Source organism: Protomyctophum parallelum (genome assembly GCF_964188405.1).
Source record: "Protomyctophum parallelum genome assembly, chromosome: 16".
NCBI classification, from domain to species: Eukaryota; Metazoa; Chordata; class Actinopteri; order Myctophiformes; family Myctophidae; genus Protomyctophum; species Protomyctophum parallelum.
The window spans coordinates 12,643,800-12,661,380 of record NC_139711.1 but is presented as its reverse complement, the minus strand read 5'-3'; the positions used below and the strand labels follow the sequence as shown (position 1 = coordinate 12,661,380).

Below are 17,581 nucleotides of genomic sequence, written 5' to 3'. Positions count from 1 at the left end.
GCTGAAGCTTTGAGTTGCCAAGCGACAGCCTCGAAACCTTCAGGATTTGGAGAGGATCTGTAAAAAGGAGTGGACCAAAATTCCTCCTGAGGTGTGTGCAAACCTGGTGACCAACTACAAGAAACGTCTGACTTCTGTGCTTGCCAACAAGGGTTTCTCACCAAGTATTAAGTCATGATGTGCTTGGGGATCAAATACTTATTTCACCTGATCAAATGGAATTTAATTTATAACCTTTATATAATGTTTTTTTCTGGACTTTTTTGTTGATATTCTGTCTCTATCTTGTAACATAAAAGTACCATAAAAATTATAGGCCGCTCATTTCTTTGTATTAGGGCAAATTTACAAAATCAGCAGGGGGTCAAATAATTATTTCCTCCACTGTATCATCGTTGGGCAGATGTTTTTTTTTTTTAAACAAGATTTTAAAACAAATATATTTATAATTGTATTATTGTGAGATCGATGGCTTCCATTTTCGCATTGCAACTTTTCAGGAATAGAAAGCCTGTGGATTCTATTAGCTTTGATTCCCCATCGATGATGTCACTGGTGGTCACTGGTGGACAGCTTTCTGAACTGCCCACAGCCCTGACTGAGTAGAAAACATTGTGCCATTTTATCATGATCATTAGTGAGGACCAATTATATTATTAATTATTATTATAATTATCCTTTAAGTAAATAGATATCCAAGATACAGGATAAACAAGTGATTAAACAAATTAATGAGCAGACAAAACTGAGAAATGGAACACAAGACGGGGGAGACCCCTGTTGTTACTGTACACCAAATTCCCCAAACGTCCAAATAATATCAATTACAGTATGTGTAAGTGTGTTCCTTTTGTACTATAAACAGCATGTTACTTAAGTTTTACTACGTAAATGGTTTTGATTGTGACTACAGACGGCCATGGCCTAGTTAGATAATTAAAAGTTAATTAAAATAAATAAAAATGAAGTCAACTACCTGTTGGGCAAGGTGTTGCCGGCCAGTCGCAGTTCCTCCTCTGACGCGGGACGCGAAGACGCTTGTGAGAAGCCGTCATCTTCTGAGCTCTGTGATTGGTTCAAGGGGATGTAGTCTTTTCCATCCTGTCAGGAACGTGTTAAGATAATTATGTACACGCGCCTTTGTCTAAATCTCAAAGCAAAAGCATTAGCTTTTTGTACGAAAATGATGTGGGTGTTTGTGTGCGTGTTTGATGTCTCTCCAAGAGCTTGCTTACCGGCAGGTTGTTATCTTGTAGCAGGTCTCCCAGGATCTCCACCAGAGCAGGAAAGGTAGGTCTCTCCCTGGGTACACCCTGCCAGCAGGCCAGCATGATCCCATAGCTACAATCACAGTCACAAGCTTTACCAATCAATACAAGAAAGAACTGCTGTGCAGTAAAACATATTCCATATAGTTCTGGATTTGTTTCCATCTGGGTTTCAGATAAGGTTCTCAGAACCTCATTTGGGCCCTGCTCAGGAGCTCTATCATTTTGCTTGCACACAACATTGTATAGTTTTCAGGGGACGGGGACAAGGACAAAAAAACAACAACATAAGAAAGAAGTCAAAAGAAAATCTAAGCTTCGGTATGTGCTTTTCTACATACACCAGCAGAGGGCAGCACAATTACAATCAAGGAGCCCACGTGACGCAAGCTGCTGAACCTCTCACTGACTACTATTACAATTTACAAATGTAAACTTTTAATCACTCTTCAGTGTGCATGAGTTTGTGAAAACAATCACAATTATGATTTATTGGCGAGTATTAGGCTTCTGTTTCACCCTGGTGCCCTTGGGTTCCCATAATTAGGTGCAGTAGGGCATGTAACATTATTCATCTTTCATGAAGGCTTCATTAATTTATTTTTATTTTTTAGAGAAAAGTGGAGGAGTGATGAATGGAAAAGTCATACTTGACTTATACTCTGTCATATGCGGCATACAATGGAAGGAAATCATTATTTCTCAAACATCTTCATCTCAAGGACCCCTCCCAAATTTATATATATTTTGTTGCAGACCCCATGTGGAACCCCCACCCCTCCCCAACGGCCCCCTGCGGGTCCCAGGACCCCACTTTGAGAGACACTCACATTTCGGGTGAGGCGGTCTCAGGCGACCTCATCCTGGTGCCGTCCTTCAATCGTTTGCAGAAGTCTTCGTCGATCTGCACACCTGGGTACGGTGACGCACCTGCAAATGGCGGACAGACAATTTACATGTCGTTTCCTTCAGGCAGAAACTGAATAACTAACTGTCTAATAGCAAGGTTACTCCGTGGTGGGAAATATGCGAGGTTACTCCGTGGTGGGAAATAAGGGACAGCTTGGCAAGCGTGACATATGATGCTGCAGAATGCAGCCTTGTAACCTTTATGTTTGTAGAAGAGGCAAACTAATATTGTTTATGAGGTTTGCTTTGATTGAATATTTTTTATAATTTTCTTTGGCATTTTGCCTTTATTGATAGGGTACAGTAATTAGACAGGAAAGGGAGAGAGAGATGGGGAGTGACACGCGGCAAAGGCCATCAAGCTCGGGACTCGGGAGTCGAACCCGCGGCACGCTGTCCGTCTGGCTTGGCAGCCTAGGTGCACAGACAGTTGAGCTAACCGCCCAGGCCGATTGAAAAATGTATTGAACACGTCAAACGCATGATTCAATTTGCCGTAATATGATTATTAGGTGTGTTCTAAATAAAGTGTTTGTGTTGATTATCGTGTATTAATCTAATTATAGTAAACTAATACTACCAGTAAGACGCCTTAGGAGGGAGAGTATTGAAAGGGCGAGGTCGTGTCCACGCATCCACTTAGGTGACAGCAGACTGCTGGGCAAGCGCTGGCGCTTTGGCATGGGGGGTCAACATAAGGAATGAATTCTGTACTGGCCATATATGGAGCGTGTCTTTAGTGTTCACTACAGGGTTTGATGTGGTCAGATCAACATATGGAATGTAAGCTCCATATATGGAGATCTAAGGGTGGCAGTGTCTTGAGTGTACATGGTTTGATGAGAGCCCAGGTAGGGCCGTGAGTGAAGCTATGACTCATCACACAACTATACTTCCAGTTAGTGCTTAATTTCTAACTCAATGGATGCCGGAGCTCAACTGCACATGCACACGTGCGCTTCATGATGACTCATAGATTCCGTGTGTTGTTGTCTAAAAATAAATTCTCCCGTCCGAACTACGAATTACATCGAAGCAAAAATACTTTGAAAGGGGGGCGTTTCCGCGCGGTGGAAATAACTACTGTTACAAGTAAAAGTCCGGAATTAAAAATATACTTGAGCAAAAGTACAAAAGTATTGGCATCGAAGGTTACTGTATGTTTTGTAAAAAATCTACAAAGTAAAGTACTAACTAAAGGAGTAAAAGTACAATATTTATATTTATATATTTTATATTATTTGGAAATTGGAAATGCATTTATTTACTTTACACAACTGCTAGATAGTTTATCTTTATTACCAAAATGTTCAGTGTCAGGAAGTGTGTCAGGAATAGCCTAGGCACACCTTTGAGAATAATGGCACCATGAAAAACATGAAGTGAATGAATGCAAACATTTGATCATTGATAAATTCCTATTTGCTCTGCTTTTGAAAGCTTCATCTATTTACTTACCGAAGAAGGAGAAGACGCTGGAGCAGTTCGGACAATTTAAGCCTTTTTATTCAGCAGCTAGTAAAAATAATAATGACATTATTTTTTATACTAGCACCTGAATAAAAAATTCTGTTTTTCTTCTACAACTATTGTCCCTGTTCCTGTGATACAACGGGCTAGCCGTTTCAGGCTTGACGTGCGTTGCTGGTAGATTCCCTTTGTTCTTCCATTTACTTACTTAAGTGCATATAATTGTTGGATGTTATTTACCTTTCTTAAGTGCTTAATGACTGTTAGCTTCTCTTTACCTAAGTGCTTCATTGTTAACTTAAAACTAAAGCGTAGCTGATGTTCAACCTAGATCCCATTGTTCATATGGAAGGAGATCAATAATAGTGTGGCCCGGCTTATAAGGCGCCAGGTCGGTAGGAGTGCTGTGTAGCCAAAAACATAAATATATATATATATATATATATAAAATGTCACTAATTCAGTAGCAGTAACAATAATGTTTTCTCTCAGTCAGTTGATTCTTCATATGAGTGAAACGGCCGGGATGACATGTTTATTTTTCAAACACAGTAGTCGGTCTAAAATCCCCCTATGGGGATTACAATGCAAATAAAAAGTCATGAACCCGTGGATTTGCACCCTCTACCGATATTGACGTCAGACTTCGGTGCTCTATTTTAATTTCATTTCATAAAGTTTACCTTGACCTTGATGTGCAGACATACGAAAACGAAACCTATTTCTTGCACGCTCTGCTTGTGCAAGTAATAAACATTTGATTACCTCCCTGGGGTTCTGAAAGTGACACTTTTAAAGAGACAGCAGATACTGCTTCCATGCAGAATGGGAAGATAATTGTTTTTTTAACAGCATTTTGAAAATGTAATTGTCTCATCTACTGTACCGTCTGTTTGGCAAAAGTTAATGCGACCACTGCATCCTCCTGTGTGTCACATTCTTGCTAAATAAGAACACATTTTGGCATGGCGACATTAAAGGAGGCATAATTGACTTTCTGAAGCAGTTAAACCACCCAGGATATGACCGTTTGAATGACATGCAGTGGCATATAGATTTATGATTGAAAATACAATTCAATTACAGCTGCAACATAAATGGATAATTATTTTGTGCTGTAGGCTACAGATACGCTTCTCTTCTATGATGTGTGGAGACTCGGAGGTTGGGGTTGGAGGTCATGCCAAAGACTCTGGAGGACCCAGTGCCTCCCTGCTTGGCACTCAGCATCAAGGGTTGGATTGGGGCAAAGTACAATCCATACAAGTGACTTGCATGTCAAGCTGTCTCACGCTATAGAAACAGGAGATAGGATCCTGCCCTATGGCCTCATGGCTCGGCAAAAAGCGGTTTGGATAATGTTTCTTAATGTAATAATAATTCTAAAATAATAATAAAACTAAAGAGTAAAAGTACAATATTTACCTAGTAGTAGAAGTAAAATTTTTATTTAAGTACAGTACTTGATTGAGTACATGTACTTAGTTACCTTCCATCACTGGTTAGTGATACTAGTTATTCTATGCAGATGGACAGTATGTTGGTTACTTGCAGTGGTTCAAAGTAACTAAGTAAATTTACTTTAAGTACTGTACGATTTTGAGGTATTTATACTTTTACTTCTACTCCACTACATCTCAGAGGCAAATATTGTACTTTTTCTCCAAAACATTAACCACTTCAGCCCTACATACATTTCGGCCATTTGAAGATAGCCAATCTACAAGCTCACAGTGCGTAGCATCGCAACAAGCTTGTAGATCTGCTATTTTCAAAAGATTTTCACACATTTGAAAAGTTGTGAAACGGGACATTCTGCAAATTGAGTATTTTTACTTCTGGTACTTTAAGTACATTTTGAAGCCAACACTTTTGTAAGTTTTGAATTCCTGACTTTTACTTGTAACAGAGTATTTCTATATTGCAGTATTGACACTTTTACTTAAGTAAAAAAAGTGTGATTCCTTTTTCCACCACTGGTTTTAGGGGTCGTGTCCACAGAGAGAGAGAGCGTCTTTTGAGCGCTGGAGCCACCGCACCACAACATGCCGGGGTGTCGGGAGCGCCGCTGATGTGCTATACGGACACCACTGGGAAGAGGAGGAGCAGCGCATCGGTGTGTCTTTTACCATAGAAATACTGGCAGGAGCTCTCTGTGGACACGGCCCCTTAAAAAAGGTCTTTCCATGAATACATGAAAAAAATGACAATAAATAGCTCTGGGCAGTGGGATTTGTCACTGTCTGTCACCCAGTTCCTCTTCTGTGAATTGGTATAGGTCATCATGATGAGTCGCTAAAAGCCCAAGAACTTTCAGAGAATGTGATACACTTATACACACAATAAAAAAAGGTCTCCCCCCCTGGCATTTTAAAAGGTTAAGCTCTGTGGAAAGGGCAAGCAGCTTGCTCCTGTGTGATCTTCGCCCCATAGAAGAACAAAATCAGCTAATCAGAGAGCAGATATATTATTTCACAAGTCGTTTGTGATGTGATGTGAGTGCATGAGAAGGCCGCGTATTTATGGCCCGTCATGTCAAACATGACTGTGCTTCCATCACTCTCGTAATGCTTGAACCATCATTGCAATGTACAATAAACCTCCCCAAATATCTCCATATTTCAACTTTTCTGTAAATTAAACTTAGTGCTGCAAGAAAGTAGAAAGAAATAGCTGATCTATAAGCTGACAAACTCGTCACATTGTGACGCATTTTGAGCTCGTAGATCTGTTTTTCTTTGTTTTTGCTAGTTTTGAATATTTTTTTAAATTAAAATTGTGTGTCTGTGGGTTTTATAAATATTGAGTTAACGATTTGGAAAGTTTTCTACACTATACGTGAGAATACCAGCGCTCTCATTCCAGAAATGCATACTGTACTGCATGCTTACAGTATAGATGAGGCAACGGATTATAAATTAAATGCATTGAGGATGTTTCTAGGAGTGCTGGTAATCTCCATAAATCTAAATAAACTTTTCTAGACTGTGCACTCGGTAAGACATAATTGAAATCCGTTGGAGTTGTACTTGGACTATATTGTACTTGGATAGACATTCCTTTTGCTGGAAGGCAAATGCTAAGAATTATATTTACTATTTAGATAGCATGTTGTTTAAATAAATGCTAGGTATAATGTTTACCTTGTTATTTTGCAGCGTAGGCTATTCATTGTTTTCTTTGCACTCTACTGTGACCCTGACGTTTGTTGACTAGGTTACTCTGGTGTTGCACTTGTGTTGCTCTGCACTTCGTCAGCGTCTGCTGAATGCCTAAATAGTAAAAACTACTGTATCAACTGCTGTCTTGTCCAGACATTGTGCAGGTGTTATGGTGTTTCTTTACCCAGTGAAAAGATTTCCCACAGGAGGACACCAAAGGACCACACATCGCTCTGGCTGGTGTACAGCTTATCAAAGATACTCTCTGGAGCCATCCACTTCAATGGAAGACGGGCCTGGAGGGAACACAGTAAGTAAGTGTTACACAAATAATCATAAAAACCAAACATCAAAACATCACGCTCTCGCCCCGATGAAGACCTTTTATTAAGATATGAAAGTTTTAAAGTTAAACTCCATTCCTCAGGTCCACTTTTTGGAGTGCTCGGATCTCCTTGTCTGTTTAAAGGCCTATTCATGGTCCAGTTTTCGGTGATGAGGTGACCACCGCTATCACCGAACATGACGTCACTCAGCTGCGGTGAAGAGAAAACCACCGCTCTCCCCAGTTCTTCTCTCTGTTTTTACTCGCCACCGGAACAATGGTCACCGAGACTCGCTCCGGGCAATGTGTTTGCGCTTGCTATAGCCTACTTTATAATAGTACAATACAATGAGAGCTCAGCTCGCAAAACCACCACGGAGCAAAGCCGGGCAGTGCTGTCCTCCTGGCCAGGTGGTTTTGCGAGCTGAGTTTACGACGAAACAGAGCAGCAGGAGAACAAGAGAACAAAGGAATTAAATAATAGAGACAGCGACAGCAATAGAATAGGAAAGGAACAGAAAAGGACCAGAAAGGAATAGAATAGAGGCAGATAGGCAGTAGAGAGAAACGGTGATGGACTATGAGCCTATATGTCTGCCTTGCACAGTACAAGTTCATATAACTTTATTGGCTTTATTAGGCAATGTTTTGATCACCAGAACCTTCTGCAAGCGTCATACTTGAAGAAGAACATTGCGTCCTGTAGCCAATAAACTAATATTGCACTGTGCAAGTCCAACAGTGAGCGGGTGCTGTTCTTCTTCTTATATATTTTTTAATGATAGCCTGGTTCTTCTACACACCAGTCACAAAGACTTGAATAGACAAAGTATAAAGCCCAACACACACCGCCTGCGAAGGCGAACGCAGGCGGCCGACGCCTCGCCTGACGCTCCGATACACCACTGTTCTATTTTCCAGGCGTTGCCATAGTATAGTTTGTTTTTAATAATAACCTAATACAAAGTAACTTATTATTTGAAAACTACTTTTATACACCCTGGCACGAAACATTTTCACATGGGTGTCCGTGGCCAAATATATATATCAATTTGGGGGTCCTTGCACGTTTGAGAACCACTGCTCAAGAGAGAAAAACCTCCGGTTCGGACGGGCTTTCCGAACCAGTACAGAGAAGCAGTCTGGGGGGTGCTCATGTTCTGAGAACATGTTCTGAGACCGCCCATCAGAAGTTCCGAATGACATACATTTGTAATGTAAATGTACATGTCATCACTCTCGGGCAGAAACCTATTATCTCCCAGTTTTGGACATAATGAGGTTTCCAACACGACAGCGACGATATGTTTTACCTCTCTTCAATGTGAATAATTGGTGGTTTTACACTGTGTTTTGAAGAGGGGGAGGTCTTACGTTTCCTTTGCGGACGTAGTCGGGGTCTTTGTAGATGTCTCTGGCCAGGCCAAAGTCACAGATCTTCACCACGTTGTTCTCTGACAGCAGTATGTTCCTCGCTGCCAGGTCTCTGTGGATACACTGACACACGCGCGCACACACGCACACACGCACACACGCACACACACACACACACACACACACACACAGACACACACACACACACACACACACACACGTTATTCCATATATAATTGCCTTTCAACTTGCGCTGTGCATGCATCCCTTGGGATGTTTTTAGTCTCTGTATAGTTTTTGCACATTGTCCTCTGCATTTACCCGTCCTAATTATTGGGAGCAGTGTTGGGGAACAGTTACCGGGCTTGAAGTGCGTTCATGGACACTTATCTGAGAATATGGACCATTCATTAATTCATTCAAACCTTTATTTATTACATTGAGGTTTCCCTCATTTGTAGTATCGTCGAGATACAGTAGAACATAATACAACATTTTCAAAGCACAAAAAAAAACCCAGAACAGCAACATTTCCTCATTATGATCTAATACATGTTTAAAAACAGTTGCAGACACTTGGGGGTAAGTATGCAATCAAATTTTTAAATTGACCGCATGTAATGGGAGAGCAGATCTTTAAAGGTATATTCAGTGATTTCACTCAAAAAACCTTAGGTTTCGTTTTTGGCTGGGACCTAAGCCTTTCATCCAATCAGGATAGAGAGCCAAAAACGAAACCTAAGGTTTTTTGACCCCCAGGGGTTAACTGGGGACAGGGAGGAACTCCTTATATCGTCAGCACACTCTATAGTAGGGAGGATTATCACAACAAAACAAAAAAATAAGTGATATTTGAATTAAGTGAAATCACTGAATATACCTTTAATTTAAGCTGTACGTCATTCCATGTGGTCGGGGCACTAAAAGAAAAGGCTGTTTTCCCCAGTTCTGTGTATACATTTGGAACCTTTAGTGTGAGCCAGTGACTGGAGTGTGTCCAATATGTTACAGGATTCCAACAGTAAAGTCCCATCAATTGCTTTAAAAATAAATAGATACAAATGTTTATTCCGCCTGTCGGACAAGGAAGGCCAGCCCTCTGTCATATAGGATGCAGTGATAAGTTCTATAATGTTCACCAGATATAAATCGCAGAGCAGAGTGATAAACTGCATCCAAGGGCTTGAGGACAGAAGGAGCAGCTTTTCTATATATGACATCTCCATAGTCCAATACAGAAAGAAAGACTGCTTCAATAACTCTTTTCCTACATGGAATTGGGAAACTAGCTCTGTTCCGGGAGAAAAAGCAAATAACTTGAATTAGTTTACAAACAAGATTGACTATTGAAAATCCAGGGTCCCCCTGGGTCCATGCCCAGGGGGGCCAAGTGCCCAATCTGGCCCTGGAAAAAAATATCGTTTTGAGAGAGAGAGAGAGAGAGAGAGAGAGAGAGAGAGAGAGGGCTGGACACATGCACACACGCATGCACGCACGCACACACACGCACGCACGAACAACACATGTGGGAGTTGGGAATTAATGGGATTGCGTTGTGAACAGTAGCCGATTGGAATTATTGGATCCTCTCAAAAGATTGGAGGCACAATGATGGATCTTCCTTTTTTTGACTAATCACCATATTTCATCACCATATTTCAAACTCCCCTCAAAACCCACCTGTTTAGGCAGGCCTGACCTCTGTGTCTTCTGCTGCAAGATGTGCCCTAGTTTTGTTTTGCTTTTAACTGTGTTCTTGTACTGTTTTTAACCTGTACAGCGACCTTGAGTGCCCTGAAAGGCGCCTTATAAATAAAATGTATTATTATTATTATGAATTCATGAAAAACTTCAAGTAGGTGAAGTGGTGTGAATTACGTGTGTGTAACTCTGTATGATGGATGGTGTTTTTTTTTCGTCCCCTCACGGGGGAGAAGACGACGAGCCATCTAAACTTGCTTGTTTGTTTCTGCTTGAGTTTGGATCGAGACGAGTCATGTCTGGGGTGCAGACCGCGGGGTGTGTGTGTGTAGAGCTGTGGACAACGAGCCATCTAAACTTGCTTTGTTTATTTCTGCTTGAGTTTGGATCGAGAGAACCGGGCCGCCGTCCCGGACGCGGCCCCGGGGGTCTCCAGTCTCGTGCCCGGGTGGGGGTCCGCGGGGGTCCCCGGGCGTATCTCGGCCGTCTCTGGTCCGTTTCGGACGAGGGGATTCTCGTTCGAACCGGTCTGGGATGCACTGCGCACAGGGGTTCTCTCAGCTGACTGAACTCACTGTGTGTAAATTATTTACACTGTGTGTAAATAAAAGTATAACTAACAATAAAACTGTACCGTACAGTACAAAAGTAAAGTACAGTGCGGTAGCTATCACAATAGAAGTATAGTTGCACCATTCGGTTCACACAGGTTTTTTCTTTCACTGATGCATGTGCAAACATTCATGTTTGTGAATGTGTGTGCGCACATGTGCATGTCTGTGACTTTGTGTGTGCGCACGGCACATGTGCATGTCTGTGACTGTGTGTGTGTGCACATGTGCATGTTTGTGCCTTTGTATGTGGGCACATGTGCATGTTTGTGCCTTTTGTGTGCGTGCCGTGCACATGTGCATGTTTGTGCCTTTGTGTGCGTGCACATGTGCATGTTTGTGCCTTTGTGTGCGTGCACATGTGCATGTTTGTGCCTTTGTGTGCGTGCACATGTGCATGTTTGTGCCTTTGTGTGCGTGCACATGTGCATGTTTGTGCCTTTGTATGTGGGCACATGTGCATGTTTGTGCCTTTGTGTGCGTGCACATGTGCTCATGTCGGTCTGTTGGTGAGTCTAATCTGCATCCTGTGTGGGTGTGCACACATACATGTTTGTGACTGTGTGTGGGTGTGCACATCATTGTGTAACTGTGTGTGGGCACACACACACACACACACACACACACACACACACACACACACACACACACACACACACAACGAATTTCATATCAATGTTGGTGAGGTTTATTTTATATTGTAGTGGAGTCAAAAGTACAAGATTTGTCCTTGAAGTGGAGTGGAGTGAAATTCCTCAAGGATCCAAAAATACAAATACTCAAGTACACAAAATATTGACATTGTATTTACTTGGTTGCTTTGCACCGCTGCTAATGAACCATATGAAGGCTAAGCGGTTCAAGTACAGTCTAATTGCAAATGATAAATGATCACTGAGGATTCCAATGTGCAGCCTGCCTAACATGATTCTGGCATGAATCCAGAGTTCCAGACTGTGTTTTGATCTGGTCAGCGTATTCACATAATGAAGCAAGGTGGCAGGTGGCGAGTGCACACTCCTCCTGGTTGGTTGAACCTGCCGAATCCTGGAATTGGAGGCTAACGAGAACAAATTAAACATACACTGTGTGTGACTGAGATCAATAGTGTACAATGAGCGGAGCGCGCCCAACTCCAGTGAGCGCTAGCTCCATGTAACCTTATAAACTGTCAGAGCATTAGACTTTTTCTATTTTATAATTTCCCCTGTGTTTCAAAGGTAATAAAGTTTTGTGTTGACTCATCACCATTTCTTGGGTATTGTTGTTTAAAAGGTTATTTATTGATTTTATCCCAGTGTATGTATACATTATTAGGATGACTATATACTAGTTCCCCAAACTAGATGACTCTTCGAGTCTGTTTTAGGGCGGAAAAAAATCATGGCACTCCATCTTTAAAATATTGCTGATTTTCCATTTCATAGTAGCAAGCTACAGTATCATAAGCTTCGACCAATTTGATGTATAGGACAAAAGATGAAACGTAAGCAGGGGTGAAACTGACAATATACAAACCTATAGTGTTCCCAAACAATGGGTCGGGACCCATATGTGGGTCACAGACCAATATTTACGGGTCATAAAATCGAATTTTCTTTTCATACATTTTAACCCATTTAGGCCTGACGTCGAAATAAAAAAAACGTTCGCTCTGAAAGAATAATATATTCAAAGATTTGTGCTGCATTTTTACGATTTGTTCAAAAATAGCTCGTAGCGCGCCACTCGGTGGCGTGCTATGAACTTGTAGATCTGCTATTTTTCAATAGCTAAAGTGGTGTTTTTTGTACCTTTCTGGAAGTGAGGAAGTCCATGCCACGTGCCACCTGGAAGCTGTAGCAGATCAGATCTTCAATGGTCAGCGGAGTCTTCCACAGGTCCTCCGCTGGAGACAATGACGGGTGCAAAATGTCACTTCTAACCTAGCCTGAGCTAACGTGTTAGGTTTCTGGTCTAGAGGGGCGGGTCGCGGCTGAGATTTGCGCACGCCCTGATTGGATCTCATCGATCTGTCCGCCACCCCCGGCCCCTCCTCTCCCCCCTAGTGCAGTGCTACGTCACATCATTTGGAGCGACGCCCACCCGGAAGGGTTGACTCCCACTTTTAGACCAGAGCGGCCAATGCGTTCCTCCAGGCTTTCAATTTTTGCACCAACAAAAATGAAAGCCTGGTACCGAGGCTACTTCTAACCCAGTGTGGTGGCAAAAGTGATCAATGTTTTTACTTTTTACTTAAAAGTATCAATACTGCAATATAGAACAACTCCGTTACGAGTAAAAGTCCAGAATTCAAAATGTACTGGAGTAAAAGTACAACAGCGTTGGCATCAAAATGTACTTAAATTACCAAAGGTAAAAGTAATTATGCAGAATGCGCCATTTCAGGTTTTCAAATGTATGAACATCTTTTGAAAATAGCTGATCTACAAGCTCACAATGCATCGTAGATCGGCTAAAATAGCTGATCTACAAGCTCACAATGCGTCGAAGATCGGCTATTTTCAAATGGCCGAAATGTATATAGGGCTGAAGTGGTTAATGTGTGTTTTGTAATAATAATACAAATCTACAAAGTAACTAGTAACTCAAAAAGTTTTCAAATAATTGTAGTGGAGTAAAAAGTTTTACACACTCAAACTTGTACTAAGTACAGTACTGCTTCTATCAATAATAATAATAATGTTAATTAAAACATTCAATCATTTTAATTTCAACTAGAAAAAGTGCCCTTCTGGGCACAGGTCTCCACCAGGTTATCCACAGATCCGTGCAGTTAGAGGTAAAAACACTTTTCGGCCAGTTATAGCGCCACCTTGAGGCTGAGTTGAAATTGTTCATGTGGCATTTCGTCCTCGGCCTAGTGGGAATGTGGGTGCACAATTTCACGGAAATCACGCGATGTGTTCATGATTTGCAGCATTTTGTTTGAAACTGAGCACTCCTGTGAAATTTGGAAGCCAATCTTAACCAATCAGGATGGAGTCTGAGAAATCTGAAAGACCGGTTTCGTTGAATGGCTCTAGAGAGACTGTGTACCAATTTGCGTGATGTTTGGACAAAATCTGGCATCGACAAAATTTGGCATCGACCGGGTTAACGGTGGCCCGAGATTAGCTGGTCACGGACGGACACACACACACACACACGGACGGACGGACGGAGTGCAAAACATACTCTCTCCCCATGCCTTCGGCCTGGTGGAGACAATAAAATACTGTACATCCTCAGGGGTAAGGGTCCATTTGGACAATCGAGAACAAAACAAAAACAAAAGACAGACTCACTCGTCTCCGCGGCAGGAACGCTCTTCTGATTGGACCTTCTGGATGGCTGACTGCGAGGACTGCCAATGGGTGAGGAGGTCGGAGACCGCCCCCTTTGGTCCACTTGTCCCGCCTCGATCATCCTTCGCACCTGGCTCTGGGTCTTAGGAGAGCGGTCCTGTCATGGACACAGAGACGCAGACACCTCATTGGCCACTGAAGCTGTACGTGGCCCCATCATTAATGGTGCATTCACACGGGCAGATGAAACGATGCAAAGACGCATCTATTGATATAGGTTTTACAGTAGTTTGACAGGAAAGGGGATGGGGGAAGACACACAGTAATATATATTAATACTTTTTATTTAATAAAGTATCCCGCTGTAAAGCAGTTTTCATTTGAATTGTGGAGAGACCTCCTGATTCAAACATACATGGGACATACATGGGCGGAAGCGACAGCGATGACACATGGCTCCAATGAAAACAAACCACATCAATGATGACAACATCTATTAATATTACAACTTAATAGTATTAAGCAGTCACAGCTGGCCTGTGTCAAACTAATTAGACTGAGCTGGGTGTGTCAACACCATCAATCTAATTAATGCCCACAGACAGGATAAATCAGCCATTCTTCTAAGATCCTGCTCTATCCATCCATCCATCCATCCATCCATCCATCTATAGAAGGTTAGGGCCATCTATATAATAATGAATTGCATTTTATAGTGCATTTCCAAGTGCTCAAAGCGCTTTACAATGGTTAATTTATTCATACATTGGGAGGTGAAGCGGCGAACAGTCGACGCTAGCGACTCACTTCCCACATTTCACACACCAATGGTGGCGAGCTCACACCGACCAACTCATTGGAGGCAATGTAGGGTTCAGTGTCTTGCCCAAGGACACTTTGGACAGGAGGAGCCGGGATTCGAACCGCCGACCCAGGGATCATTGGACGACCTGCTCTACCTATGAATGTAGATAGATATGTTGTAAAATTCGAGAGCTTGTAGATTTGATTTGAGATCTACACACCTGTACATTGGCACTTTCACAACATATTCATAATACATGTAAATTCAGTACTTATGCCCAAAGAGATAATGGCCAAAACATCTTGAAAACGGCCATCGGTCATTTTTTTCGCCCTACGGACTTAGGCCTATTACTTACCGTATTACCAGAAATATTCAAAAGAGAGTAAATGTATCAAATTAGGCTACTTTGATTACAAATTTTGTCTTTGCCTGAATAGAAATGTTAGGCCAAGCCAGAATGCACATTCCATTTGTCTTTATACATTATGCCAGTGGTTTACAACCAGTGGTCCTTGAGGGGATTCCAGGTGGAAAAGTAAATGATGGAAAGTTGGTAACGAAATGGACCCTTCTAGTTTTTTATCCCACGATTTTGCAGCCCATTCTTTTCCACCCAGTGTCAATTATCTAATGTAATCCTGGGCACTACACTTCCTCTGCCAACCTGGGGGGGGGGGGGGGGGGGGGGGGGCAGCGGACTGACCTCATGCTTCCTTCTATGCATGGGGAGTCCAAGCTGCTTCTTTTCACCTGACGGGGGGGAATTTCCCCGGCCGGATGTAGCGCGTGGTAGGAACACGTTATTCCGACCAGTTCCTTTCCCCTCCATCAGGCTGGCCAGGGGGAGGTATAGTTTAGAGACCAGGATTACTGCATGCTTTTTGTGAGGGTACCTACCCTTGGGGACACGGGGAGAACATGCAAACTCAACACAGAATGATGACACGGAGGAGAGAACACGCCCCCAGCACCCACAGCGTCCCCAGCGGGAATCGAACCGAGGACCTTCTAGCTGTGAGGTGACAGCACTACCGACTGTGCCACTGTGCCCCGAACCTTCTAGACCTTTCTAGATCTTAACAGTTGAGAGTGTACAATGAAACCAAGCCTCTGAGAGGCTAACTCTCATCAAATGGTGGTCCGTGGCTCAAAATGCTGAATAAATAATTGGCCTTGATATGAAAAAGGTTGAAAACCACTGCATCATACGGAAATAAAGCTAATAAAATCATATCAAAGTCATAAACAAACCACCGCCTAACATGAATTATTCCCTCAGTTGGATAACGTTGAGAACAACAAAAGTCCAGGTGCCAGGTATAAATGTTCTATAAATGTTTTTCGTGCACAGAATGCTGAAAAACAATTCTATGAGCAACAAACAAGCTATAATGAATGGAACACTTGCAGTGCAAGCTCCCCGTGGGCTTCTCTGCACAGCTGGCAGAGGAAAGGGAAGTGACTTGAATATGGTAGGAATGATCAGAAATAGCATTTAGCCTATTCAAGCTTGTAGAACTGCTATTTTCACTACTTTTGCGTGACACCCAAAAGTGCTTAGCTATTTTGAGCGGCCAAACAGCACTCAGTGGCTACGCCTACAGGTCTTAAGTTAAGGCATAAGACCTCATACTTAAAACATGCAAAAGAGAAGGTATGCACATGCATAAAATGAGTGGAAAAGTCGAATGCAACCAGATAGGACTTTTCTGTTTGGATGTATGAGCTGTCAAGGCCAGAAAGTATTTTTTTTTGCCACTCAGTAGGCGTTCCCGCATAGCTTCCGGGTATGATGATGATGTCACGCGCATACCCTCTATAGAGCCCCTGAATGGTCCTTGAGGGGGTTCCAGGTGGTCCCCAGCTAAATTATGTAGTTGTTAACCAAATAGACCCTTATAGATCGTTGACTCTTGAGACCGTAAAATGACAACGACAACAAAATATTCTACGTTTTGGGACTGAGAGACTAAGGTCGCCTTCACTCCAGAAAGCTTTACTGCGGTTATAACGAATCCTGCTGCCAAAAAACAGGGGTTTCGCTTCACTTCCAAATGCATTTGATTTCGATTCGGTGCAGGTGGGGATGCAATCCGCAGCAAATAAAGGAAATTAAGCTAAACACAGTTGGAGACGGAGAAGGGATAGTAAAGGTATATTCAGTGATTTCATTTAATTCAAATATCACTTATTTTTTTGTTTTGTTGTGATAATCCTCCCTACTATAGAGTGTGCTGACCATATAAGGAGTTCTTCCCTGTCCCCAGTTAACCCCTGGGGGTCAGAAAACCTTAGGTTTCGTTTAGGTGGCCCAGCCTTCATCCAATCAGGAAAGAGAGGGGCCTTCCGCCAATTATGATCCGGCGGTGTCTGTGCGCTGTTGGCCTGTCGCGTGCCCCCCCCCCCCACTGTAGTGCGTGCATGTGCACATCTTGTTACCGGGGCGGACCGGGGGGGTTTTCCAAATCACCCAAATCACTGAATGCTCCTTTAATTTTATGCAGTGCAAAGATTTCCCGTTTAACCGTGGGTAGACGTGGGCAAATAACTAGACTATAGCCCTCAAATATGAGGACTAGTACATTAATCAATTGCTTAAGGAAACACATAAAAAACACTGTAGTGTACAGAATATTCAGTCCGTCGGTGCGTAAACATGGAGTGTTG

The 17,581-nt window shown here is 42.4% G+C and overlaps 1 protein-coding gene across 3 annotated transcripts in view; it reads right to left on the bottom strand.

The window, feature by feature from the left end:
- flt4 (fms related receptor tyrosine kinase 4) overlaps window positions 1-17,581 on the bottom strand; it is a 141,593-nt gene that overhangs the window by 6,968 nt on the left and 117,044 nt on the right. For all 3 annotated transcript variants that reach the window (XM_083785875.1, XM_083785877.1, XM_083785876.1), the window contains exons 22-28: window positions 14,107-14,263; window positions 12,613-12,707; window positions 8,508-8,630; window positions 6,993-7,104; window positions 2,099-2,198; window positions 1,236-1,341; window positions 977-1,101 (exon numbers count right to left, since the gene is read on the bottom strand). In XM_083785875.1, the coding sequence (XP_083642001.1) occupies window positions 977-1,101; window positions 1,236-1,341; window positions 2,099-2,198; window positions 6,993-7,104; window positions 8,508-8,630; window positions 12,613-12,707; window positions 14,107-14,263 (818 nt within the window). The remainder of the gene's footprint in view (window positions 1-976; window positions 1,102-1,235; window positions 1,342-2,098; window positions 2,199-6,992; window positions 7,105-8,507; window positions 8,631-12,612; window positions 12,708-14,106; window positions 14,264-17,581) is intronic.